General features: G+C 47.6%; 1 protein-coding gene across 12 annotated transcripts in view; it reads right to left on the reverse strand.

The window, feature by feature from the left end:
• Positions 1 to 26734, reverse strand: part of TANC2 (tetratricopeptide repeat, ankyrin repeat and coiled-coil containing 2) — a 256859-nt gene that overhangs the window by 35901 nt on the left and 194224 nt on the right. For all 12 annotated transcript variants that reach the window (XM_074562510.1, XM_074562507.1, XM_074562509.1 and 9 more), the window contains 3 exons: positions 18257 to 18488; positions 14107 to 14273; positions 11533 to 12140 (listed from right to left, as the gene is read on the reverse strand). In XM_074562510.1, coding sequence (XP_074418611.1) covers positions 11533 to 12140; positions 14107 to 14273; positions 18257 to 18488 — 1007 coding nt within the window. The remainder of the gene's footprint in view (positions 1 to 11532; positions 12141 to 14106; positions 14274 to 18256; positions 18489 to 26734) is intronic.

Genomic DNA, 26734 nt, shown 5'->3' on the forward strand with positions numbered 1-26734 from the left:
ACAAAACCTTTCCAAAATCCAGAGATTTGACACTGTGCCCAGCCAATCTGGTCTTCCAAGAGATGTGTATTTATATTTTATACAGCTCTGCAGAGTGCAATTTTATAACTTCGGCAGAGAGAATAATGTCTGCTCTGACAAAGCCCGGAGCCTCCTTCGCTCTCGGAAGGATGTCTGTCCAGACTGCAGAGCGCTCAGTGAACTCTTGAAGGATCACTTAATCACCAAAATGGATTTATCGATTTCTGTAACATAGTTTCCCTCTGATGTTATAATTGCGAGCTAACTTGGAAGGAATTAACATTATACAAGAAAATTCAAACAAAACGGGGAATGCTCTTAAGCACGCGATATTCTCTCCGACAGAATTAAACGCTGGTTTAATTTGCTAAGCTAACTAACTGGGACAGCCAAGTTCACAAGCAAGAAAAATCTGTCCGTCCCTCGGGTCAGAGTTCATCGCAGAGAGACATGCTATGGAGCATCCGATCAAAACCAGCCACCCCACCTAGAAGCAACTGAGGACACAACGCTACGGCATTAGGACACTGCAGACACGGGTCCCTACCAGCGGGACAAGAGCTATGCCAGCACGGCTGCTGCTTGCTTGCTTCATAGAATCATAGACTGTGTTGGGTTGGAACTCAAGGCCATCTAGTCCAACCCCCCTGCAGTGAGCAGGGACATCTGTAACTGGATCAGGTCGCTCAGAGCCTCATCCAGCCTGGCCTTGAATGTCTCCAGGGATGGGGCCTCCACCCCCTCTCTGGGCAACCTGGGCCAGTGTCTCACCACCCTCAGTGGAAAGAACTTCTTCCTAATGGCTCATCTAAACCTGCCCTGCTCTAGTTTAAACCATTGCCCCTCGTCCTATCGCTACGTGCCCTTGCAAACAGCCCCTCCCCAGCTTTCCTGGAGCCCCTTTAGGGACTGGAAGGGGCTCCAAGGTCTCCCCGGAGCCTTCTCTTCTCCAGGCTGAACCCCCCCAGCTCTCTCAGCCTGTCCCCACAGCAGAGGGGCTCCAGCCCTCTGGTCGCCTCCATGGCCTCCTCTGGCCCCGCTCCAAAAGGTCCATGTCCCTCTTGTGCTGAGGGCTCCAGAGCTGGACACAGGACTCCAGGTGGGGTCTCATGAGAGCGGAGTAGAGGGGGAGAATCCCCTCTCTGGATCTGCTGGCCACAGCTCTTTTGATGCAGCCCAGGATGCGACTGGCCTTCTGGGCTGCACCCAACAGTTGTCTTATTGCCCTGACCCACTCATACCATCATCACAACTGTTCATTACACAGGGCAACACCTAATGGCCTTAACCATAAACTAGAAATCCATCACTCCAGGTAGAAAATGTGAGTTTTCCATGCTAAAATGGGTTATACGTGATGATCTAAGCTCACTTTTTCATAATAGAGGTGATGAGGCTCAACCTGTACCATCTACAGATGCACAAGCCATGGACGCGCACACCAAGCCCAGCACCCCGCTTTCACTGCAGCACGGCTCTTAGAAAGCCATCCGCTCGTAACTTAATATTTCAACCGTGATGTTATTGCTGCCAAGCAGAAGTGCTAGACCGACCGTTCCTGGTTTGCAGGAGCCAAAGCACTGCACAAAAAAAATCCATATCCTGTGATCGCCCTAATTCCTAGTGCTTCGTTACCATTCCCCACGCCCTCGTGTAGCCTAAGGAGTGAAAGCAGCAAACCCGTGATCTGAGTAAAGGAGAGCTAAAGCATTGCACAAACCACTCCACGAGCGTTTGAAAAGCAGAAATGGAATCACTTAACGGCATCTGGCCTATACTTAAGAGCAATTTTAATTTAAGTGACAGCATCTTGGCGATGGAGGACTTAAAAAGTTTCTGACATCTCATAAAATCAATGGGCTCACTGGATGCTTCTTCATGGCCAGGGTGTGACTGAACACCAGCGAAACCAATACCATCCGCACAGCTACGATCCCGTTCGCATCTGGAGGGCCGTGAGCTCCAAAGGCAGGCAGCGGTACCATGTTCCATGTCCTTGGCCCCGGGAGATGCAGCCAGGAGAGGAACAACCGGCAGGTAATGAGAGCTGCAGCACTGAGAGATGCTTTAGAGCACCTTGAAGCTTAATGACTCCTCATTTTGAACGAGCTGGAAAGCTCCTTACCGCAGCGGTCTTAATACCACTGGTATTAACAGCATCCACAACCATATCGCGTTCAGGTAGAAAGTTTATTTAAGTAACTTTGGCAGATGTAATGGCAATAACCTCGCTGGGGCAGCTCAGCTGAAACTGGAACCACACAATCCTGGTCTCAGTTTGTATTTCTCAAGGACATCTGTTAAAATCCCAAAGGTACGAACCGTGCCGCACCCGTATTTTATCAAGGGTGGGTAGAGCCCGCCTCAGATTATGTTACACACGTGGCTATCACAGAGAACGAGTCCGTCTGTAGTTTATCTGGGATAACAGCGCTGCATCCCTCTCAGGAGCTCGTCCTGGAGAGCCTCTACGCTACATGAACAAAGGCAGCCAGGAACTGCCAAGAGAGGCAGCAAAGAGAAAAACCAGACAACTCCGATGGCACCCTTCACATTCAAGGTAACAAAAGATACTTACGGTGATTTAAAAAATATAGAACAAAAAAGGAAGGATAAAGGAGAGGAAAAAAAGCATTTCCAAACGCTTACAAGCCCTGACTTAATGAGATTTAAAAATCCAGATCCAGAGAGCAAAGATGCAATTCCCTTGTCTCCGATCAGTTCACAAGGCTTTTCGGAAAATCTGCTGGTTGCCAGGAACAGATTACTTTATATTCAGAGAAAAGAAGCGTTGTCCAAGAGCAGTGTGAAAAGACTCCTGGCATATTTAATAAATATGTTGGATGGGTAAAATGAATAACGACGTCTCTCAGCAAGCTCTCCAGTGACTACCCAGTTAACCCACAGAGAAGATCTCAAAAGGCAAACGGTGACGCGCTTTCTGTTCTCATTCAACCTGAAGCAATTTAAAACACACAGGATTATAAAAGAATGGGGAATGTGATTTGGAAGTGCTTTACTGCCGCTTTGACCAGGAGTAAATGACCACGTAAGAAGCAGGATGGACCAAAGTCACGGCTACTCTCTACCGAACTGCTGGAAGATGGCTTTGCTCCGTACGTGGGTCTTAAGACTTGAGGAATGAAATAACAGGAAGAAAGTAAGCAACATTTCTTTCTTTGGTCAGCATTGATAATGCCTCTGATTAACTCCACCTCTCTCTTCTTGGTGGCTCAGTGCCACAGAATGGGTTATTCCATGAATATTTTCTTCCACTTAGAGGTGGAAATGGTACAGCATATAGAAGTTTACAGGCCAGAAGAAAAGATTTTATGAGCACAGTAGCTCAAGACACTAAATATATTCAAAACCCCCTCTGCATCCGAACGCTTAGGTGGCATGTCTAACGAGCCAGTTAAAGCAAGCTGCTCTGCTGCTGTCCTTTAGGGTGGCAGCAATCACATCTGCTCTCCATCTCATCTCTCATGATTCATACTCCGTCTCCCATTTCTCCTCGTCTCTTCCAACTGACGTGCAGCGGCAACCCTGCCCAAATTTCCGAGGAAAAACCTGCAGCGAAACCCCTTCACCGCTTCGCGAGACGCAGAGCCACCACATCAAGGAGTTCAAGTTTCCTTCTCTCCTGCGCACACCCTGTCCTGACCCTCATCTTACACAGGCGTTGGCTTCTGATGCTCAGAGAAGTCCCCGTTACAGCTGCCCAACTTGCTACCGCCAGCTTTAATAATTTATTTTTTAGCTCTGTGTTTCTGCATGAGATTAGAGTTAACATCCAGAGATGCTGGCGACGTGGATACTTGCGTAAAATAAGCTTCCTACATTCATTTTGTTGAGCTATTGCCCATTCTTTTTTACATTTCAAAATGCGCTAGGTTACAGGTCAGGGAATCAGAAAACTTTATTCTGGAAGTCATATGGGAAGCCTAAAAGTTGTATTCTCCGAGCCAGCACTCCATCAAGTCTCTACCGCTTGGTGAACAGATTGCGTTTGCCCCTCCAATTAACTGGAGGACATTATGATGGATTCGTCTTTGTCATCCAAAAATATGGCACTCACTATGGTCCGCTTGAGGAGTAAATTCAAAGAGCAAGAAACATTTTACTGTTGTTCTTACGCTATGGGTACAGACAAAGGCCTTCCCCTAATCACAGGTACGACACCGATTCTACCGTGCTCCACACTTCTGCCAAAAGTAGAGCCATGGAAATGGTCTTAAAACACCAGATCCCGTGGTGATTCGGTAATTAATTACACTAACTCAGCGCGGGCCTTGCCCAAGCGCAGGCAACCGGACAGCAGGCTGGGCAAGGAACAAAACCTGACCTCGTGTATTTCGGTGACACGTGGCATCCAGCCCACAGCTGGAGAGGGGAAAACAAACCACGGCACATCCCTCTGCTTCTGCCGATGCGCCTGGTGCCGCACGCACCGGTACTGGGGCACCCACAACAGCCCCCGGGAGTGATGATACACGCGGAGCTGAAAGACTGGCACTGTGGAGCCAGGAAAAACACATCCAGAGAGGTAATTCCCATGGAAAAGCAACGCGAAATACTCATGGAAGCGGCGGTGCTCAGCTCCCCGCTGCACCTCGAGCACCGGCGCTGCCACCGACCGCCCTCCGCTTGTGACAATCTGATTCCTTCATCTCACAAGGTGCCAGCGGGCACCGCACTGTTTTTAATTTCCTGCGTAAGTACACAAGGGACTCAAATAAATCACCAGGCCCGTCTTTTGCCTCACCTTGAATTCAAACTGCACCTTTGCTTCGCTGAGTAAAATCCATCCCACGTGAACGCAGTGAAAACCCTTCAGACCCAGCCTGAGTTTTGGTGAACGCTCGAGCATTTCAGCTAACAACAAAGCACAGTGTGTTTCAAGAGCTTTTCAGAATCTTGTAATACAGAAGAGGAAGAATGTCAACTAATCCATGCCCCATAACGACAAAGTGAGCTACATACAGAGGAGCTAACTGTGGGTAATTTTTAAGAAGCTGATGCATAATCTAAGGACCCAGCCCCCACTTAAAGCTGTTTTCTCGTATCCCTGAATTTTTATAAATATCATTTTCAACGACCTATTTTCCTCCAAACTTTCTAAATGAATTATCTTTTGACTGGGGATTGTTATTTGTCAATCAGATAAAGCAGTCCATCAAAATGGAAAAAAAAACCCTTTGTATAATGTCTTCAATATATACACTGTATCATTTTGCTGGGTAATATATAAACCCATTAATTTTGTGTAGGGAAAGTCTCCACTTGCAGCATGCCTCCGAGGGAAAAAGGCAAATGCAAAACATCTATACTGTATTGTATTAAAAGACAGCTCTGCTCGAAACCATGGCAACTCGCCGTGTTGGATTAGAGACGCGCGCTTCGTTTGGGATGGCTGCGCACGCTAATCCATGCAGGGGGCCTTCCCTTGGGGTTTGAGGGACAGGGACAGGTTTGGTTTGTGGATGTAGAAGAGGAGGGAAGAGGTGAGGAGGTGCCCTCAACCTCAACGATGGACCCACCAGTACCTCTCCCTGATCATTATTTTTTTTGTGATATCCCTGGTTATTAGATACCTTCTAATAAAGTTGAGGAGCAGGAGCTGCCCAGGGCAGTGGTGGAACTGCCATTCCTGGAGGGATTTAAAAGCCGGGCAGACGTGGTGCTGAGGGACACGGGGTAGTGGTGGGTTTGGCAGTGCTGGGTTGATGGTTGGAGTTGATGACCTTAAAGGTCCCTTCCAACCGAGACGATTCTACGATTCTATGAAGTCTTGGTGCCCTGAAGAGAACATCTCTTGAAGAGTACCAAAACGCGTTATTTCCAAGCTTGGGTTTCAGAGCCACATCAGCCCAGCGGTGCCATCGCTGAACAAGGCACCGACACCCTGATCTTGAGAGATGCCAAACCCCCGCCAAGTCTCTCCCCCACACCTGAGCATTCAGCTTTTCTGGAAACCTGGACACAGATATTTGGGCTTTCAGACTAACCACATCTTTAGTATCCATGAGGACAGCTCTGCATCTCCGCCCAGTGAAAATGCCCTGTGTGCAGCAGGATATTCCTCCAAAGTTCTCTACCAGGAGACTCTCCTCCATCATCACGCCAGTGACTGCTGTCCTCACTGCTCTCGCTCTTCTTACGGAAACAGAAAAGCTTCTGTCCCCATCATACGATAAACCACAAAGTGAGTGCGGTTAACCAAACATCTGTACAACAGCAAGGAGACAGAAGCAGAACAGAGTCCTCGTCGTGTCAAGGAACAGTTTAATTTCTGCAGACAAAAATCATTCTTCATTATGCTTACTTGCAGACTGGCCTTAATGAAGTCCAGCTCAGCAGAGCTTCTGCTCTGCCTATCCAACGCCGCAGCTCCAGCTGGGAGAAACCCCTTGGGCTGCACTTCCAGAGTTCAGCAAACAGGAGCAAACCTCCACTGAAAGCACCATCTCTGCAGTGTCCCATTTTTGCCGAGGTCTAGCCTGGCGCAGGTCACCTCCCCGGAGCAGCATGTCCACACCTGAGCGAGCCACCCTGGACTGCCCTCCAGGCAGCAGAGGGGATCATAGAATCATAGAAACTTCATGGTTGAAAACGACCTTTGAGATCATCGAGTCCAACCATAAACACACACACACACAAAAAACAATAACAAAAAAAAAAACCAAAACCCCTACAATCTCTGCCATTAGAGCATGCCCTGAAGTGCCACATATAGACGAGACGTTTCTTAAACACCTCTAGGGATGGTGACTCAACCCCCGCCCTGGGCAGGCTGGTCCAGTGCCTGACCACTCTTTCAGTAAAGTCATTCCTCCTAATATCTAACCTAAACCGCCCCTGCCGCAGCTTCAGACCCTTTCCTCTGGTCCTGTCGTTATTCCCCTGGGAGAAGAGGCCAACCCCCACCTCTCTCCAACCTCCTTTCAGGGAGTTGTAGAGGGCAATAAGGTCTCCCCTCAGCCTCCTCTTCTCCAAGCTAAACATGCCCAGCTCCCTCAGCCTCTCCTCGTATGACTCGGATGGATCGGGGATGGGATTCAGCTCATCCAAGTCAGCAGCTAAAACAGGCCAGATGAATTGCTTCAAGCGTTAAAGGAGACCAGAGTGACTGCCTGAGGAAGAGACGCGCAGACTGCAAGCATTGAAAATTAGGTGAGATGAACCCAAGCCTGAGGTGAAGCATCTGAGGTGAAGACCTAAATGCTTCATTTTGCTAAGATCCCACACATGCTGGGAACTTCCCTGAGCAGTGCAGACAAAAAGCCTGTTTCTACCCTGCTCCAGACTGAGCGGTGACAACAGGAGACGTACCACCAGCACGCACAACGCTGGGTGGTCCAGTGCCACCCCGAGAGGCAAAAGCCCGAAGAAAGACAGTCATATGCGTGCAAGAGCATAGAGAGTATCTTTTTCCTTCCTTAGCTTTCCTGTACAAGAAAAGAAAATCCGTGAATCAACCTCAAACCCCTATGCATTGGTTTGAAGAGCAGCCTGGACAGATTAATTTCATTCAGTTTTATTTGTCAATACTGGAGACATCTCCTGGTGAGCCCATCACCCCGAGCTCCCATCGTAAATCAACAGGAGGAGATGCTTCCCAGGCACTCTTCATCTGACCTATTTTAGCCTTTTAGGTCATGATGAAATGAATCATTCTCATTTCTCTCCTCTGACTATAAAGCAAGTCTAGACAAGTAACTCAGACGCTGACACTTAAATCCAGATAGAGTAATTTAACTTCTGGGGTCCATATCTGCCTACAGCTCTTTTACTGCCCTGCCAGGGCAAATCACTTCACTTCTGTCTCTCTCTCAGTCCCTTCAGCAGCAGCACAGGGATAAAACATTTTATTAGCGTTGTAAAAGCATGGAAAATAATTGCATGGAAGTTTCTGATTAAGCCTAGGCAGAAAACAGCACAGCATCATAGCAGAATTTAGGTTACGAAATAAAAGCGTAAGAGTGAACGTACAATAACAACCACTTTCTCCATCGACCAGTCACAAAGGATTGGGTCTTTCCCTAAAATATTTTATGTTATTTGTCAACTAAGACACTTGGTTAATCGTGCTACACTGACAGGCTGGGGGGGTCATTACTGCAATGCTGGTTAAACGCTCTGACAAATGCTTTTTTGGTGCCCTGCTATTAAGTAACGGGGGATGCCGGGGGGGTTCCCCTGCGGCACAGCCTGCAGCGATAGCGTCCCAATGCCAATTAGCCTTTGCTTTGGACAGCAAACACACGGCGAGTGTTCAAAGAAGAGGGTTAGCATCTCAACGGGCTAACACAAAAATCTGGAGGATGGAGACGTGCTGTTTATCTTAAAAGCGTAGAAAAATGTGGTAATTTCTGGACGCTGTGTTCTTCCTCTCCCCTCTCCTCCCCGCTTCTGAGAACATGGGAACTCGCTGCCATCGATGAAACGAGGGCGATGACCCCAGCTGCAGTGCCACCGACACGAGGCCCATTATCCCAATTTCCTTCGTAACGTCCTCACACCTGGACACTCTGTCAGGGTAAGTCAATTAAAAGCAGCTTCACAAAACCACATTTCACTTCAAAGCTCTTCTCTCGGGGTATAATCGGCCTCAGCGACCTGACTCTATCTATCAACACGGCACGGTCAACGAGCTTCACATTAACGGCCCGTTCCTGCAACATCGGACGACGAATTTCGGGAGCGGTCCATACAGTTGCCACCTCTTCTCAAATCCCAAGTGAGCAGAGAGAATTTCAACTTGCTGTGAACAAACCAGACCCAGGCAAATTTTCACAGGCTACTCCTATGAGCTCCGGCAGTGGCAAGCTGTGCTTCTTTTAGAAGAAATAAAATGAAAAATCATTACTTATCTTAATCGTTGCTAAGGGTTTACCGTGCTCTGAGCTCAACATCTCAATATTAGCTCTTCCCTGAGAGCTGGACAGGAGGATTTTGAGGAGCGCAGCAGCTGAATCTCAGGGGGTCCTCTCTATTAATCACTGAAATGTATCCTGTTTCATTATCTACCATCAGAGTGTAATGCAATTAGTGCACATTATACGGTGGAGATATTTATTAGGCCTCCAGTACGTATGGACTCGCGCTCGAGGCGGTGGGAGCCCGTTATATTTGTTGTAACTTCTTTTTTGCCAGCGGGAAGGAGCCGAGTCAGGTGAGCTCTGCAGGGATTCCCTCCTTGCAAAGAGCACGAGTGCTCCCCGTGGACTTTAAAGTCACCATTAATTTATCACGTGAAATGGCACAAACGGGATGAAAAGTGACGCCTGAAAGTCTCCTGCATGGTCTTTAGGGCAGCGCGACATGTTCGTCGTGTTCATGAAAGGCAGCACCAGAGCTGAACGCTGAGCAGAGATCCATTGACTCGTCGAGTCAATACGGGCTGATTTCTGCTTTCATGCTAAAATCACGCGTGGTCGCACGCCGGGTTTCAGTGTGAAACCACCTAAAATGCAGCATGTTTGAGTTTCACTCCGAATTTGGGCGTTCTGAGAACACCCTTGCCCACTGTGAGAATGCCGAGTATTTCTGGACCCTGAGAAGCAAAGCCCCCCGGTTCCCCAGCCATACGCACGGACACCACACGCAGAACCCAACGCACGCCGGGGCCTCACCCACCAGGTACCCAGCCTGCACCTGAATTTTATTTTCCTGGCAATGAAGGAAAGTAGTGATTTTTCCAAGTTGCTCTCATTGTGGGTCCAGAGGAGGCCATGAAGATGCTCTGAAGGCTGGAGCCCCTCTGCTGTGAGGACAGGCTGAGAGAGCTGGGGGGGTTCAGCCTGGAGAAGAGAAGGCTCCGGGGAGACCTTGGAGCCCCGTCCAGTCCCTAAAGGGGCTCCAGGAAAGCTGGGGAGGGGCTGTTGGCAAGGGCATGTAGCAATAGGACGAGGGGCAACGGTTTAAACTAGAGCAGGGCAGGGTTAGATCAGCCATGAGGAAGAAGTTCTTCCCACTGAGGGTGGTGAGACACTGGCCCAGGTTGCCCAGAGAGGGGGTGGAGGCCCCATCCCTGGAGACATTCAAGGCCAGGCTGGATGAGGCTCTGAGCGACCTGATCCAGTTACAGATGTCCCTGCTCACTGCAGGGGGTTGGACTAGATGCCCTTTAGAGGGCCCTTACAACCCAACACATTCTGTGATTCTGTGATTACGGTTCGTTACGGCAAGCGCTGTGTGACTAGTGCTAATTGCTGTTTGCCGTCCCCTGCCTGGCTGACGACAATCTCCCTTACAGCCAGGCCAGCCAAAACCACAGGGGCCAGACAAAAACCAGTAGCGCCGGGTGGGAGCAACTGGGAGGGAGAAAGCTCTCAGCTCCACGGGCCTGAGCGCCGCGCAGGCACTGCAGACAGGGCGGAAAAGCGTTACGCAGTGACAAGCACTTAATGACCCCAAGGAAGGACATTAAATAACTAACATTGATTGATATAACGACACCTGCTGCTGTGAGATGCTCTACAAAGGGTTCGCTCGACATGACTGTTGTGGAGAACCTACTAAAACAGAGAAGCAGCCCGTTGGGAGGAGCTATATAGTATTTTTCTACTGCAGCCTGTTTACCACAAAATTTAAAGTGGTAAATTACTCCGACACCGCTAAGAGGTACAGCTGCTTTCATCAGCCAGGTGGCTATTCTGTTCCAGCAGATACCATCGTATTTTCTTCAGACTGACCACAGGGTCTGGGAGATGCACCAGCACGGCCTTGAGTCCCAGTGTTTCCCTGATTTTTATAATCATATTTTAAGAAAGGGGCAGACAAAATGGAGCAAAGCTCATGGAGATAAAGTACTAGAATTACAGTCAGAGTGTCTGTTTCTACTCTTCAGCAGAAACAAAGATAACGTTGTTAATAGTGATCACTGGGTTTAGAGAATATAAATCTAGCCATGATTAAATTCTGCTCCCTGTGAGCTAAGCCAGGAACTCGGCTGCTATCAGGATGGAGATTACGGATGCATTTACAGTCCAAAATCGCTCCAGCCTGATTCTGTTCCTTATTTTGTTTTCAGAAAGACATTTAGTAGGACTACGAGGAACACAACTTCAAAAAGAAGCCAATTGCAAAAGACGCATCCACACTACTCATCTTCCATCTCCTTATCCTCTACTTCACGTGGTTTCGATACCTTTGGAGAAAGGGAGGATGACTCCCCTTCTCCAGACTGAGCTGGCAGGAGTAATCTGCTGAAACGCAGACAGCCCTGGTGATGCCTGGACGGGAGCTGGTCAGCTTGGGGCCTTCTGAGGAACAGCTCATCTCCTTCTGAAGATGACTGTTAGGTTTGCCGGGTCAGTTGTATGCTTATTTCTTTCCACGAACAACATAAATACCTAAGGTGGCTAGTCCAGATGTAGATATCTACAGTGTAGACAGACCAAAGTCAGGTAACCGCATCCATACGCGACCTCGTCAAATGAACGGATTCAGGTAACAGTATGAGAGGAACACATTTGTAAGCTCCGATTTCTCAGAGCGTTTGCTTACCTAGGATCACAAAGAAACTTGGTCTTTTCACCTTCTTCTCTCCAAATAAGCCATTCTCGGAAAGAGGGATGAACAAACATTCGCGTCATATCTCTACGTTTGATAAGAAACATAGAAAGGTTCTCCATCCTCTGCTGAAAGTCATCCCACTCCAAAGTGCCCTCAATGTTACCTGCATTAATGGCCTGAAAAATATGTTCATCTGTTAATGGATGCAGAGATGCCACTGCCACATTCAAGAGAGGCATAACCCGATCAAAGGAAGACTGCGTTGGGAACTTCATATTGCACTGCAACAGGTACACTTCTGACAGAGACACTGGGACGACTTTGTAGCTGGAGCTTTTTAGTACCAAGTATCCTTTCTCTATGAGGTCAAAAGTGAGTTTTAGGTACAGATAGGACCCTTGGCTCAAGGTCTTGAGGTGAGAACTGAGTTTGCCAAACGTAGTGTTGTCCATTTTGCCGTTAAGCGAGATGTTGTTCTGGATCTCCGAGCTGCTATGTATCCGATGAAGGATATACGCCTGCAGGTCCTGGTCTATGGCTTCATTCTCTTCCAGTCTGTCCAAAAATATTCTGTGGAAGGGCAACAGCTTAATTATTTCCTACAAAGAAAGAAAAAAAAAAAAAGGATACTCATGCTGGCAGTGTTTATTATTCATTAAGTAAACTTAATTCACATTACAATAGCACCTTTGAGACTCCTTTAAGACCTCTTCCATCAGGGCAAGCACACAAGATGGCAGTTTGTGCCCTCAGGACCTCACGATCTCATCTATAATCAAGTAGATTGCGTGTGAAACATGACTGAAATAAAAACGAAGGACACGGTTCCTCGTACTGCATCCACGGAAAGGGCTGGAAAATTCCCCCAGCGCAGTGCCCTCGTTACTCCCACCCCATCCCAACCACGTATCAATATGCCATCCCTTCTGCTGCCCTCTCAGAGGGAACGGGCAACCAGATGACGGATCTGAGGCCAGGAGAAATTTTGCTGAAGCCGAGCTAAGTGCACGGAAACGCACGGAAACATCAAGACAGAGAACAGCGAGTATTTTCCGCTGCAAAATAAATACATTTATCTGCTGCAGGATAGTGTGGCCAGGGATTCTCTCATCTGCTGAGCTCACTGATGATGCTCATGCAACGTAAATTGAAGATCATCAAAGGTCTTTTCAGAGGAATTCTTGTGTCATGGGCTCTCAGGCACCGCAAAGCGTGGAAAAATGACGCAATGGAGCTGGACAAGGCAGGCGAAGCCATCAATTCTCCAGCAAAATAAAGAGGGTGAGCACAGCGCAAAACTAAAGCTTGCAGTGACGACCGTAGGGCTGCAGAAGGCCTAATGAAATGAGGAATTCAAGCCATAGGGATGCGATTTCCCTACAGTTACAAAAAGATTTCTTCCAAATGATGTTTAATCTACTCCATTACTGAGCAAAAAAAAAAAAGAACAGCAGATAGCCTGTGCTCTCCTGGTGTCTTGGGGAGCAGCCGCCGTTCCCAGCTCCCGGGCAGCAGCTGGGCTGCCTTGATGGAGCTGGAACCTGCCCTCAGCTCCCTGCCAGCAGGACCACAGTAAATCAACCTGTGGAGCTCAGGAAATATTAGAGAATCTCAATAAAACTGCTTAATGGAGCTCGGTAAAAATGAACTGCGCAGCCCTGTGCTAATGAAAAAATGGCTAATAATGACAAAATGAGAAACGCAGAGCTGCAGACAGGCCTTTGTGCCCGGAGCAGCTGGTCCAGCTGGAGCGTGGGGCTGAGCTGGCTCCCAAACGCCTCTCGTCCCTCTGACGTCGCTCTCCTCTGGGCTCTTGGCTCCGACGCTCAGTGTGTGCTCCCACAAGTGATGCTGCGAATCGAGCGGCTCTACTGTGAAACAGTCGAAGGAGCGGGTCTGCCCTAACTGGGTCACTCTGTTTGCTCTCCAGCTTGCTCCGTGCAGACGAGCAGTTGAGCCAACGAACTAAGGTCAGCTTAATCCTTATGCCAAGGGAGCGGTGACGAGTAGCTAAAGACAGGGTGAAGGCAAAAACCTGCCCAGCTGCAAACTACAATAAAAGTAGTTCAGAATAACCCAAACAACGTTCCGCTTAGAGCTTCAGCACCTGCTCAGGATATTCTTCATGAAGCCGAATGATGTCTTGGCCCGACGTTGACTCCTCCAGGCTGAAACAGTCACACCCCGCGCTGTGGGTCACGCGGAAGGGGTAGGAAGGTGCGCGTTCCTTCCCACTTCCACAGGGAGGAGAGGACGTTCTCGAGCAGCACAGGCTGGCGGACATCGGCCCTGCCCTCCAACACACTTGGCACGTGAGATGTCTCCCTCAAATGAACTAAACCATTTGCTGATGAACATTTATTGACATGGGCAAGTGATGCTCGATTAGACCCTTGCAACGCTGCAGAGGGAGTTTGGGGACATGAACGTAAATCCAAGTACAAAAAAGCCAAAAGGATAACCTGAAATAAAGGGTCCTATGCAAATGCAGATACCCACTAAGATCTTCTTTATCAAAGCCCATCGTGACAATGACACAGTTTATCCCAATTCTTGGTCTCATACCTGTAGACTCGTCCTGACTGTCACTACCAGCTTCAGCCAGGAAGGGAATTTTCCAATCATTTTGCTCAGGAATGATACTATAGTGTCTCCGTAATCGGGCTTGTGAAATTCAGCCTCGTTTAAACCATCAATTAATATAATGAAATCTTCATCGGGGATCTTCCTCTCTGAGAGAAAGAGAAAAAGAAAAAAGCATTTATTTGAAAGGCTAGACACGCCACTATAACGTACTGCGAAGTCACTACAGTGCTTTAAAGCATCATCAGATTTTGCTAGAGAAGAAAAAAGACACAGAGCAGCACCTTTGCTATGATACGTGACGTGCATGTACACACAGAGGGAGGCCACACATACACTATTTCAATTCTTATAAAACACGTGTTTTCGTTATGATACACACGACTGTGATACCCCACAGATAAAAACAGCTAGTCCTCTTTGTAAGAATTATCTCTTTCACAAAGTCTGATGTTATTTGATGTGAATCAGCATCTTTCTAGTAAGTTTTAATACACGCATTATTAGCGGTTCTTTATAGTTTTGGTGTTAAACTCTCACCCTGATGGCAGCCTGCCTTAATTTTTGCAAGTGGTAAATGAAGGTTCACCAAGAAATCCACCTCCCCAACGCCTCTAGATCCTCCCGAGCTGCGCTTTGGGCGCTGGCTTCTTGCCCAACGGAGGTTTGGGCAAGCGTTTTGGAACCGAAGCCGACCTGATGGCCAGACGGAACAAGGATTTGAGGGGAGCAAACCAGGAGCCGGCACGCCGGGGGCTGGTCGTTCGGTGTTCTGGAGGTTACAGCCGCCGCTCAGCAGAGACTGCTCGAAACCTCTCTGAGCTCCCAGCATCGTAAAGCAGTTTGATCACAACTCTGTAACCAAACCTCGTTTATAAATGGGTCAGGAGGAATAAAAAAGATCCTACAAAAAGCAAATCAGGGACTTTTTAAACAGGGTATTTTTGCTGCTGGTAACAATCAGTAACAAGCTGATGTAGACAATGAAGTCAGCGTTTCTGTGTCAGACGCCGGGAGCTGAGTAGAGCTTTATAACCAATGATAGAGATTCTTTTAGACTTGCATCTCAAGCTCAAGCGGTATCTTCTCAAAGGTAATCTTGCTGAATAAACTCAAAAACAGGTGGGAAACAAGAGTCTATTGTTGGTATATGCTCTAAGACGTACGACAGGGTCTGATCTGTATAAAGTTTGCTCTCCTCTGTAAAGTACTACAGATAAATCCTGCTATCAAAAAGCTCAGTATTCCCAATAGCAGATTAGATTTTCCCTTCGACTTTAAGTTGCGTCAGGAAATTTTCTGTAAAAACGCAGCACGACATGTTCATGGACGACAGGAGCAGTCTCTGCGGTGTTGCAGGGAGAACAGCAATGCGTAAACACCTTGCGTTCGGCACTGCTGAGCATCCAAATCCCACCCTGCCCTTGCCTTACGTTACCAAGTTGCATTTATTTCCCACCATGCTATTAATATCCATATGAAGAACACATATTTTGCACTAAAATTACCAAAGATGCCTTTTTCAGTGAACTTCTCAGTAAGATTATTTGGTACACTAGAAAATACACTTTATGACTCTCTGAAACCTTGGCGCGAATATAGTGCCTGAGTTTTATACCCACGTCTCATGTTTCTCATAAAGCCTGAGGGAGGGAGGAGAAAGCGGGGAGCAGTGAAAGAATCAGAACTTTGTTCTCCCATATATTATTTAGATTCCTTGAGATTAAAAAAATATATATATCTGAGAAACCTGAATCTAACTTTCTCAGTGACGTTCACCATTAACGGCTGCGCAATAATTTTGTCCCAGTAGCATTAAAGCTTCAACAGCACCTTGTAAAAGACCTGCTGATATATTTACAGAGTCTTAAACGTTATATGTTTTAAAACCAATTTCCAGACACTGCTCATTTTGGTATGAAATACTCGGTGCAAATTACCTTGCCAGTGCTCTCCATCAGCAAGGCTGAAAGATGGGAGTCCTGATCATTGGCTCCACTGGAGCCATGTTGAGAGCACAACCCAAGAGGGGAGAAAAAAAAGCTTTTATCTAAAATTTTTCCACCCCTCCAGAACTTAGGACCACATAGGGGTCAACCTGCTTGGCAAGAAAAATAAGCATCCTCCGAAATGCTTTGAACTCAATAGCTGGAAAACCTCCCAAGTAGTTACTGTAATAACCACGAAGTATTTTCCTTTAGAACAGCAGTTCCTAAATATATCTTTTTTTTTTTTTTGCCAGGAGTGTTGGTAGGGAAGAGTAGCCACGCTACTCCTACAGTGACATTTCCCCCTGCCAGGAAAGTCGAGGGCTGTCGAGTGGTGCTGGCGCTACGTGCGCTTTGAGCCTGGTGGAACCGTGCGGGATGGACCCAGATGCTGCAGCTCAGAGCGTGGACACGGGGTTTTGAAGGACTGATTTGATACGACGGGGCTTTGAATCTGGCAGAAACTGCATCTATTTCACGTTGGCTCCTACCCTGGCATCTGCAGGGTGCTAACAGAAAATTAACAGCACGATTTTTGCAGCCAACTTGTAGCGCGCCATTTTAACGAACGTCGTTTTGCAGGACAACAGGCCTGAACTCTTGCAACGCTCCGACGGTTTTCATGGCAACGAGCAAAGATCTTAAATTTAGCGACTGTCACAATGAATTAGTTATATCTTGCAGAGGAAAGAAAGAAAAGGAGACAAACCCAATGCTGCATTAGAAAAAGCTCTGAAATCCGTAGTCAGGGTAAGGTTGTTACCAGTTCCCCCAGGAGCTTTACAGAGGGTATCTAGAGACTTTTCTGGTATCGGCTCTTTGGTCAGAGCTTCAGATTCTCAAAAGCTCACTAAATAATGGCAGGGAAAGGGAAAAACATTCACCCTCTACACAAATAAAGCAGAACACGCTGCCACAAGCAGAGCTGTGCATGGAAACTGTTGCTTGTTGTCACCCTCAGGGCTACGAGGCCAGGTTTGGGATGGGGAAGCAAGAAAAGAGAAACCCAAACTCACGCTGTCATTAGCGTTACATCTACAGCCCTGAAACGCGGGTCAGGAGGAGAGGGATGGTTAACCACTCGCTTCCAAACATGCACCATGGCATATTCTCAGCTTCTCCACATCCCATCTCTTCCCATCTCTTGGTCGACAGCCGGATGAATATGAGCCAGCAGTGTGCCCAGGTGGCCAAGGCCAACAGTACCCTGGCCTGTACCAGGAACGGTGTGGCCAGCAGGACTAGGGAAGTGATCGTCCCCCTGTATTTGGCGCTGGTGAGGCCCCACCTCAAATACTGTGTTCAATTTTGGGCTCCTCACTACAAATAAGCCATTGAGGGGCTGGAGCGTGTCCGGAGAAGGGCAATGGAGCTGGTGAGGGGTCTGAAGCACAAGCCTTGTGAGGAGCGGCTGAGGGAGCTGGGGGTGTTCAGCCTGGAGAAGAGGAGGCTGAGGGGAGACCTTCTCGCTCTCTGCAGCTCCCTGAAAGGAGGGGGTAGCCGGGGAGGGTCGGTCTCTTCTCCCAAGGAACAGGCGATGGGACAAGAGGAAACGGCCTCAAGTTGTGCCAGGGGAGGTTTAGGATGGATATTCGGTATGTTTCTTCACTGAAAGGATTATCAGAAGAGGCTGCCCAGGGAAGAGCTGGAGTCGCCATCCCTGGAGGGATTTAAAAGCCAGGCAGACGTGGTGCTGAGGGCCATGGGTGAGTGGTGGGTTTGGGCAGTGTTGGGTTGATGGTTGGACTCGATGATTTGAAAGGTCCCTCCCAACCGAGACAATTCTAAGATTCTATGACTCCCTGCAGTTCTGAGATGCGACACAGAAGGATTAACCACAGAATCATAGGATCATAGAACGTGTTGGGTTGGAAGGGACCTCTAAAGGCCACCTAGTCCAACCCCCCTGCAGTGAGCAGGGACATCTGTAACTGGATCAGGTCGCTCAGAGCCTCATCCAGCCTGGCCTTGAATGTCTCCAGGGATGGGGCCTCCACCCCCTCTCTGGGCAACCTGGGCCAGTGCCTCACCAATCTATGTCTTTGTTTAAATACCCGGATAGCATCTAAGCAGCATTTAAAAAACAATAATAAAAGAAGGCGTGCGGGAGCGGAGGGCAAGCGGAGGGAGCGTGGTCACAGTACCTTTGTGCAGGTTTTCCAGGGGCTCCAGGACGCCCCTGCGGAAGGAGGCCATGGGGTCCTGCACGCAGGAGCGCAGGCTGAGCATGCTCTGCAGGTGGGGCTCCCGCAGCAGCTGCTCCCTGTAGGCCACGAACTGCGGCGAGCGGCAGAGCAGGGCGGCCACGTTGTGCACGAACTCGGGCACCAGGCAGGTGTAGGCGTTGTCAGCCTGGCAGTAGTGGTAAGCGACAACCTGGCGAAGAGAAAAAGAACAAGGGAAAAAAAAATAAAAAAATCACACATCTTCATCAGACAGGAGTCGGGCAAAGTTGTTAAAAGCAGCGTTTTTTGTTGGGTGAGTTTGATGCATTCTGGCAGGCGAAGTCTTTACGAATAGCGAGTGTTAACTACCCATGACAAGAATCCAGACGAATCAGTTGGTAAAAACAGGCACCGATCCTGAAAAATGACTGGACCTGCCACTTGAGGAATAAATGAAATCAAGCTGTAGCTGCTCACGGAGACGGACACTGACAGTACCTGACATTTCTGAAGCACCGCGCTGAGCAGGGAGCGGTAGGATTGTGCTCCGAGCCCCGTTTAAGGGCAGTCAGTAATAACTTGTGATTGTTTTCTTGCACTTATTTTTTATTTGCTGCTTTCAAATTCAGGCTCTGTAGAAGCCGGCGGAGAGCTCGGGCTGAGCACCTTACAGCAAGGTAGCATCCGCAGACGACAGACTCCCGTGAATGGGGGGGAATGTCAGGCTTACTATACATTACTCATCCACTGCGATCCCGCTCCTCATTCAGCAAATCGATGCAATTAAAAAAGCAAAAAAGGAAACCTTCTTCTTTTCCCAGATCACCTGATTTTCCCAGCACTTCAAACTCTGCTAGAATCCACTCAATTCTGCCCACTTATTAAAATAAGCAGAAAACCAGCGATATCTTCTCACGCCAATCTGCCAACTTTCCCGTTTTCTTTGCAACGTTAAAAAAAAAAGGCCCACAAACGTCTCTCCCTGCCTGTAAAGCCCCGGGCAGGCTGCTCCAGCACTGCTCCCTTGCTGGCACCAGCCTCCTCGCAGCGTCGCCCGGCCATTTGGTGCGAGCCTCTGCCAGCTCAATAAGCTTTTCTCCAGCTCCCACTCACCAGGTTTTCTTTCCAAATGTCACCCATAGTATCCAAAAATATCCCGGCGAGGCAGGTGGGATGAGTTTCGTATCAAACCCACCACTGCCCCGGAGCGTGGTAGCGCAGAATACAAATATTACAAAATAAAGCGCATTTCTGAATTTGGAAAGGACAATGTAAGCGAGGACACTGCGCACAGGAGATTGCTGTGGCCTCTCCGGAGGCCAGGTGAGCTCAGATGAAAGGTGGCCCATGGCTACTGGCCGTGATTAAGGCTTCCTGGCTCTCCACCTGCAATACCCAGCCCGCGGCTCGCAGCAGGCTCCGGGGGGGACGGGCAGCGTATCCAGCCTGGAGCTCTGCCGCTGCGCAGGATGGTACCCAGAAACGAAAGCGTCAGGCTGTGGGGCCCTCACACACACTGCTGCCTCGGCACTGGCTTTTCATTTTAAATAGAAATCTATGAAATTACCAGTGGGGTATAATGCAATAATTTCCTTTCGCAGTCAAAACGAGGTGTGACGCATACAGCGATGATAAAGCTAGGCTGTTATTTCAAGCATCAGGGCCTAATACGTGTGCTTAAGCTTTAATGGATACCTCCAAATTCTTAACAGAATTTTTCCTACCAGCCAGTTAAAATATAAAGTATTCCCTTCGAGAACAGCACTGGGTAGAGTAATAATAAAGGTAGTGATTTCTTTTCAACAATCCTATTTATTTGGGGATTATAACTTGTGGATTCCACAGTATAAAGTTCTTAAGCGGCCGTCCCTTGGTATCAGGTTCCCAGTAACAGAAACCAAATCGCTGTACGCAGAGCTCTTGTCTCCTACAGAATAGATGCGTAGACACAAAAATAGTCTCCTCTTTACAAGAGACCAATTAACTTCTTCCAGGAATCTGAAGAGTCACGTCACGGAAAAGGGGACGCACCTAGTACCCATGAAGGGAATGGTCACTGTTGGATATTGGGCCATACAGACAGTTACAACTCAATTAATTTGACATATTGGGCCATACACACAGTTACAACTCAATTAATTTAAGCCCCTTCACGTACATTCTTGATCCTTCTGCTGGATTTACTGGTATATTGACCAAGCCTTAAAGAGTAGGATAAATGCAATGCTTAAGAGGTGGATCTGAAGCTAAAGCAGTAAGCAATGAAGATTTTAGAAAGGCAACCAAAGGAAAGGCATTACGATGTTCTCAGAAATGCAACTGCATCAAAATTTCATCTTGATGTTATTTATTCTCGGTGACATTTTCTCTCTCTTCAAACCAAAGAGAAACTGCCAAAAGCCAGCGCTGCAAGCGGAGGCCGGTGCTAGGAATCAGGCTCCTCACTTACACAGCCAGAGCTGGGTGGGAAACAGATTTCTCACCCTGTAAAACTTCTCAAGGTTTCAAAGACTCTCCCTGTTCCACCCTGGGGAATGAGACCGGGGCTAATGTGAAAAGTGAATGGAAGACACTTCAGGACAACCAACGGGTTAGTGTTGACGGGGCCCATCCCCAAACAGGTCCAAACCCAGTTCTTTCTCCACTGCATTAGGTGAACGCATTTGACAGACGTCCACTAATGCCCTGGGGGAGGTCTCTTTCCAATTATTCCACTTTACATGCTTTATTAATTGCTCAAGAATCCAGCAAGAGGGATGGATTAACATCTCCACTGCTTAGGATTCCCTTCTAAGATACAGGAGACCATCTCCAGACCTTGCTCTGCATCTGAAATGACCATTCCGTACGCTAGTTGTAATTCTGGGGTGTTCATTAGTCTCTCCTCCTTTTGCTCGACTGGACAAGCCAAGAAGTACATCCAAGAAAACAAGAGAAGATCTTGTATGGGCTGGAAATGAGCCTTTCATTGAAAAAGGTGTGCTCTCAATAAAAGCTTCACTTCCCATAAATTGAACTACTTTTCTTTAAAAAAAATGCTTGAAAAAGTTACGACCAGCTCTCATCATAAACAAAATCCTTGAATTAAACACTTAATTTTATCTTGAAACTGTGTTACAATAAATGAAATCCCCAGGGAACAGCATGTTCTTCCAAAGGTATGGGCATACCTGGATGTTGTCACCAGTAAACGTTTATTTTTTGTCTGGTACGATTTAAGAAGTAATTCTTCTAATCGTAGTTTTCAATTTGAACTTTGTCATCACATAGCACTAAACGCTATAACCACTAATTTGAACTTCCTGAACTTTTACACCTTTATGTCAGCTACCAGGTTTGTTTGTACAAAGTTGGAAGCTGAAAAACTCCTTGCTCTAAAGTTTGATTAAATTGAAATCACCAGACTGCAAACATTTAAGTACACAACGCCTGTAACCAACCCTAACTCGAGGGAAATGGATTACAACGAAGGATGGGAAAAGTAACACCTAGATCAAGAGAACTGTTCAAAATATCAGTTTATGTCATTTTTGTAAGGGCTGCGAATGCAGTTTTGACAAGTCGAGTGACTCCATGCTGAGAAACCAAGGCATTCTGTTGTTTATATTAAATATCAAATGCCAAAAGTTACAAACTTGTATAATTTCCTTTCTTGAAAGGGAGCTTCAAAATAATTCACACTTGTATGATGTATATTTTACTTCCCGCGATTACCTGCCCTCCTAAGATGACTCGGAGAGTTTAGCTGGCTGCACACTAAAGAAGTACATTTATCATGAGCTTTTTGGTAGCTGATTTTTTTAAACATTAATTAGGTGTTACAAGGCTTGAGAAAGACTAGATGCGGTGACGGCAGAGCACCGGCTGTAACAGACCACGGCCAATGATCAACACAACCCCATTCTCTCCTGAGTTGGGGTCAAGGAGCCCCAAAACTCTCATTTACTCAGAAATGACACAAACTTCGTCTTCTTACCTGCTAAAGCAGAATTATGAAAGGCATTACTCATACTATGCTTAGGTGTTAAATCTGGTACGTCTTCATGAATCTCTTCTCCCAATGCTTCCAACACCAGCCATCCTACTCTCGCCTTTCTGCCACAACCGTTCCCATTTCTCCCTTCATCCAGCCCCAAGTAACCCTCACCTTCCTGCCACCCCTTCTGCCTTCCCTTGGGTTCACTCCTTCACCCACCCCTTTCGCGGATGCAGGACTCGGCAACAGTGCCCCATCCTGACACGCAGACACTGGACGGCTTTCCTGCAGCTCTCCTCCCCACGCCAAAATGCTTTTCTACATCACGCCCATGCAAACTACGCTCCAGATCTCCAAGGCCAAGCTACCGATTCCACCTGGCTTGGGCTCAGCTGAGCAGGTATGGAAGAATTCCATGAAATTGAGAAAAAAAAAAAAGGGGAGGTTACCTCATATAGGTCAGGACCTAGGAAAACAGCTGCTGGAAGAAAATGGGAGACACATATGTGTTAAAAGCAAATCGGCTATTCCAAGGATAATGGAAAATGCCATGGAAGAGGAGGGGAAGAGCTGCATGAACGCAGCAGGAAGAAGAGGCCAGAGAGGGCACAGAGGGCGGAAAAATCCAAGGCATGAAAAGAGATTGGGTACAGAGGGAGAGAAGAGACTGAACCGTGAAGGGGGGAAAGGAAGAGAAAGAGAAAAGAGAAAATGACACGTCAGGAGAGGCAGGAGGTAACAGTAATATGAGAAAGGCTGGAAGGACAGTGTGAACATCAAAGGAGAAAGAGGGGCTGAAGATGGCTCAAGGGAAATAAGTTATTTTTACTTAATAGGACAGGCCAATTTTAAGCAGTTCTCCGGCACTATTTGTGAAAAAGAAAATCCTCCATTTTAGAAGCATTCCTTTGACATCGTGCTTCTGGTGTGACTTGTCTCACCTGCCTTCTGTAAGCATGCCGTGGAAGGAGGCCATCCCGCCAACCCCCCCTGAAAGGACCAACCTCACTGATCCCTGAGCTCACAGCAACACCCCCGTTCCTCCAGTGCTCTTAAAGGGCTTCAACCTCGTATTTTAACCCTATTTCTGCACCTAATAAGATTTATCTTTTTTTGACCCATACAAAATAGCTTCAAATAACATCAGTGTAATGCTATTCCCTGCCGAAACGCCCTTTGCCAGGCATAATGCTGCTTGTAATAATGTAAATGGAAATTACCACTGCTGTATTTCATCCATCGCACATGACTCGGCATGTATGTGGTGACCCAGTTTATTGGGAACGTTCATTACTTTTCCATAGCCGAGCGTGCCAGTAAATGCCCTCTGAAACTCATTAGTGTCACAGGGCATCAAGGCTCCGGAGTAATGAATCCCTCCACCTCTGCGTAAGGTAGGAGTTCTCCCTTTCTTTTTATACGCCTGCAGCAACGCTAATGACACTTTGGCTTCTGGCTTGGAGGATGTGGAGAAGAGCCTCTGATGCCACCAACCGTGCTCAGCATCAGCTGAGTGCGCTAATGCAACGGACGCACAGCTCCTCCACCAGCTGCTCTACGCAGGGTATGACCTATTAGCGCTGCAGAGCTGGCTTTCAGGTCCATTTGTTTAAGTGCTGCTACCACAAGCAACCACACGGCATCCAGGAACCCAAAGAATATAGCTGTTCAATGGGTTATTTAAAACCGTGTAGGCCAATCCATTAAAAATCCTCTGCGGGTAAAGGATAAAACCTTCAGGGAAAATGGGGAAGGTGACCCTAACCAAAGGGGCCACAGCTCAGGCTTCTTCCCTTGAGCTGAACTGATCTCACCTGGGGCTATCGTACCTCTGAATGGCGCTGGTGCCCCTTGCTGAAAGGCAAAGGTCACCTAGAGCACGTATTTTTGGGTCGGTATTTCTCAACACAGGCTAGAGTTGGTGGGAAAGCCTCTCGTTTCATTTCTCTGAGGTGAAGGAATAGCTCTGGGCAAGCAAGGGTGAGTCACCATGCCCAGATGTCCTTAAAAGACGTGTAGACATGGTGCCTGGGGACATGGTTTAGTGGTGGACTTGGCAGTGCTGGGTTAACGGTTGGACTCAATGATCTTAAGTGTCTTTTCCAACCTAAATGATTAGGTCATGCTCCGGCTGAGATGCATCGGCCCAAGTTATACATTGCCCAGCATCATCTGGAGACAGAGAGGCGGCACTGCAAGAACAGCCACGTGGTGACTTGGCCATGGTCACTCACCTCCCCCGGCCAGGGAGAGGTGAATCGAGAAATATTTTAATGAATGAAAGATTCAACAGTAAAAAGGCAGAAAAAGCAAGGCGCAACACGGGAGAGGTGTGGAGTGCTGCCTTTTTACGGGATCTTAGGTTTAAAAGCCTTACTGCTCATATTCACAACTTTTTTTTTTCAGTTTCACCTTAGTCGTTCCGTGATATCAAGCAATATGTTTACAAGCACTAGACAACAGTAGATGGGTTTAACAGCTACACGAAGCTAGAGGTGGCTAGGCCCACCAGGAAGGCTGGTAGGCATCCATCGCAGCGAAGGAGCCAAGTCTGGCTTGACTCGTTGGCATTGCAGAAAAACCAGCAGCCTGCTCACTGTCGCAGGGCAGACTTGAAATAAATTCAGGAATCCTGCAAACTTATTTCCATAATACATGCATATACATTAAAACAAAAGACTAACCAGGCAGTTTTGCCAGAAATGCTTATGTTTTATTCGCAAGCGTCAAGAGGGGCGTTGCGATGCGAGTAGTTTTATTCACGACTTTTGAGTTTGCCAGATCTGGCACGACAACTGCTCCTGTTCTCCTTCCCTGCAAGGCTCTCCACTCCGAGCTACGGTGCAAACCCCTGGAGGAAAAGCTGCAGAGAAACCTCCCCAGCAAGGACCGCTCCGAAACCCACTGCTGAGAGCTGGGGTCTGACCCAGGTCCCCACGCTCCTCACCACGACCGGTGGGAAGTCCATCAGCAGCCACTGCCTCGGCTCCTCCTCGGAGGCAGGAGAAGCCCGTGAGTGAAAGGGAAAGAAGGGGATGGTGCCAGCTCAGTTCCCGGCAAAAGGATTAATGTTACTTTTAAAATTAGGAAATTGATTCACAGAAATCCCTGCTAAGAAGCTATTAACATTGCCATATACTTCATATTTTCCTTGCACGGAAATGGAAGGCCCCGCATTTACCTCTTGATGCCTCAAGTTTCCTGGCACCCTTCTTTATCCCTCTCTAAATAACAGCCCTCAACACAATGCCAACCACAACCTTGAATGTGACCCCGGTGTGACAGCAAGACTATGAACCTTCCCTTTTAAAAATATTCTCCCTCGACGTATCCAAAATGATCCCTGGGAGCTGGAACAGGACAGGCAGAGCAGGCCGGGGTGAGCTCCAGGTAAGTCACACAAAGGTGTTATTCTACTTCCCGTATTTTCCCCGCTAATCTCTCAAGGCAGAATCACCCCGTTTCCCCTTCCAAACTCTGAGGAAGGTGGGCTGTTGGGAAGAGAAATGACAAAATGAACAGAGCAATCTCATTTCTAAGCTCCTCATTTTCTCTCATTCTTTCAGGAGAAACTACTGCGAACCCTGAGAAGTATCCAACCCTTCCCACCATGATGGGTTGAGAGACTCCATTTCTGACCAAAGAGCGGGACCGAGCCACGAGAAACCTCCACAGCCGCTCACACAGCAGTAAGGATCTGGAAGGGAATTTTGCCCTCTGTTTTTGATGTTTTTTCTCCTGCTAGGACCCACGGTGAGGATATCTTCAGATAACTCCTAAACCACTTGGATACAGTTTTCCTGGCATAGCTTTTGAGGACAAAAACCACACCTGATACCAGTTTTCTAAAATGCCTCATTTCTCAGCATTTTTCTTCTCCATTAGTTTGCTGATAAATAGAAATCATCTATGACTCCAAACAGCTCCCTAAGAATGAAAGAAAATAATGCTCTTTTCCAGCATGGCAAGACTGAGCAGAGCTCCTGGTAGGCAGCCTTCGGTTACTTATTTCTGAAATTAATGATTTGTTCATCTCTGACAACAAGAGCTAAAAGCAACCCTTGCCCCCAAGAACGTACTGCATCAAAAACAGGCAGAAAAGTACCACCCTGAATAATCCAGAGGAGGAAAAGCAACTGTTCACCTTTCATTTCTGTCATCATAAACACACAACTTCTGAGATCTGGGACAAGTGACATTTTCAGAAGGAAGGGAGTGGGTGAGAGCCACGGCATGCTTCCCACTAGCATTCTGGAGCCAACCATTACTTAAGCCCGTTGGTATATTATTAATCCGCTTTCATAACGATCTGAATTTCTCTAGGACAATGACCACAGCCCAACCTGAGAGCATCCTGCTCTGCTCAGTGCCAGCAGAGGTGGAACATCTGCACAGAGCTTTACCTAGCTCCTCACACGTTTCACGTACCTCCTAAAATACTCCTGACAATTGTGGTTGTCCCTCACTGTCAACACTTTCTT

Source organism: Larus michahellis, chromosome 18 (genome assembly GCF_964199755.1).
Source record: "Larus michahellis chromosome 18, bLarMic1.1, whole genome shotgun sequence".
Lineage (NCBI taxonomy): Eukaryota > Metazoa > Chordata > Aves > Charadriiformes > Laridae > Larus > Larus michahellis.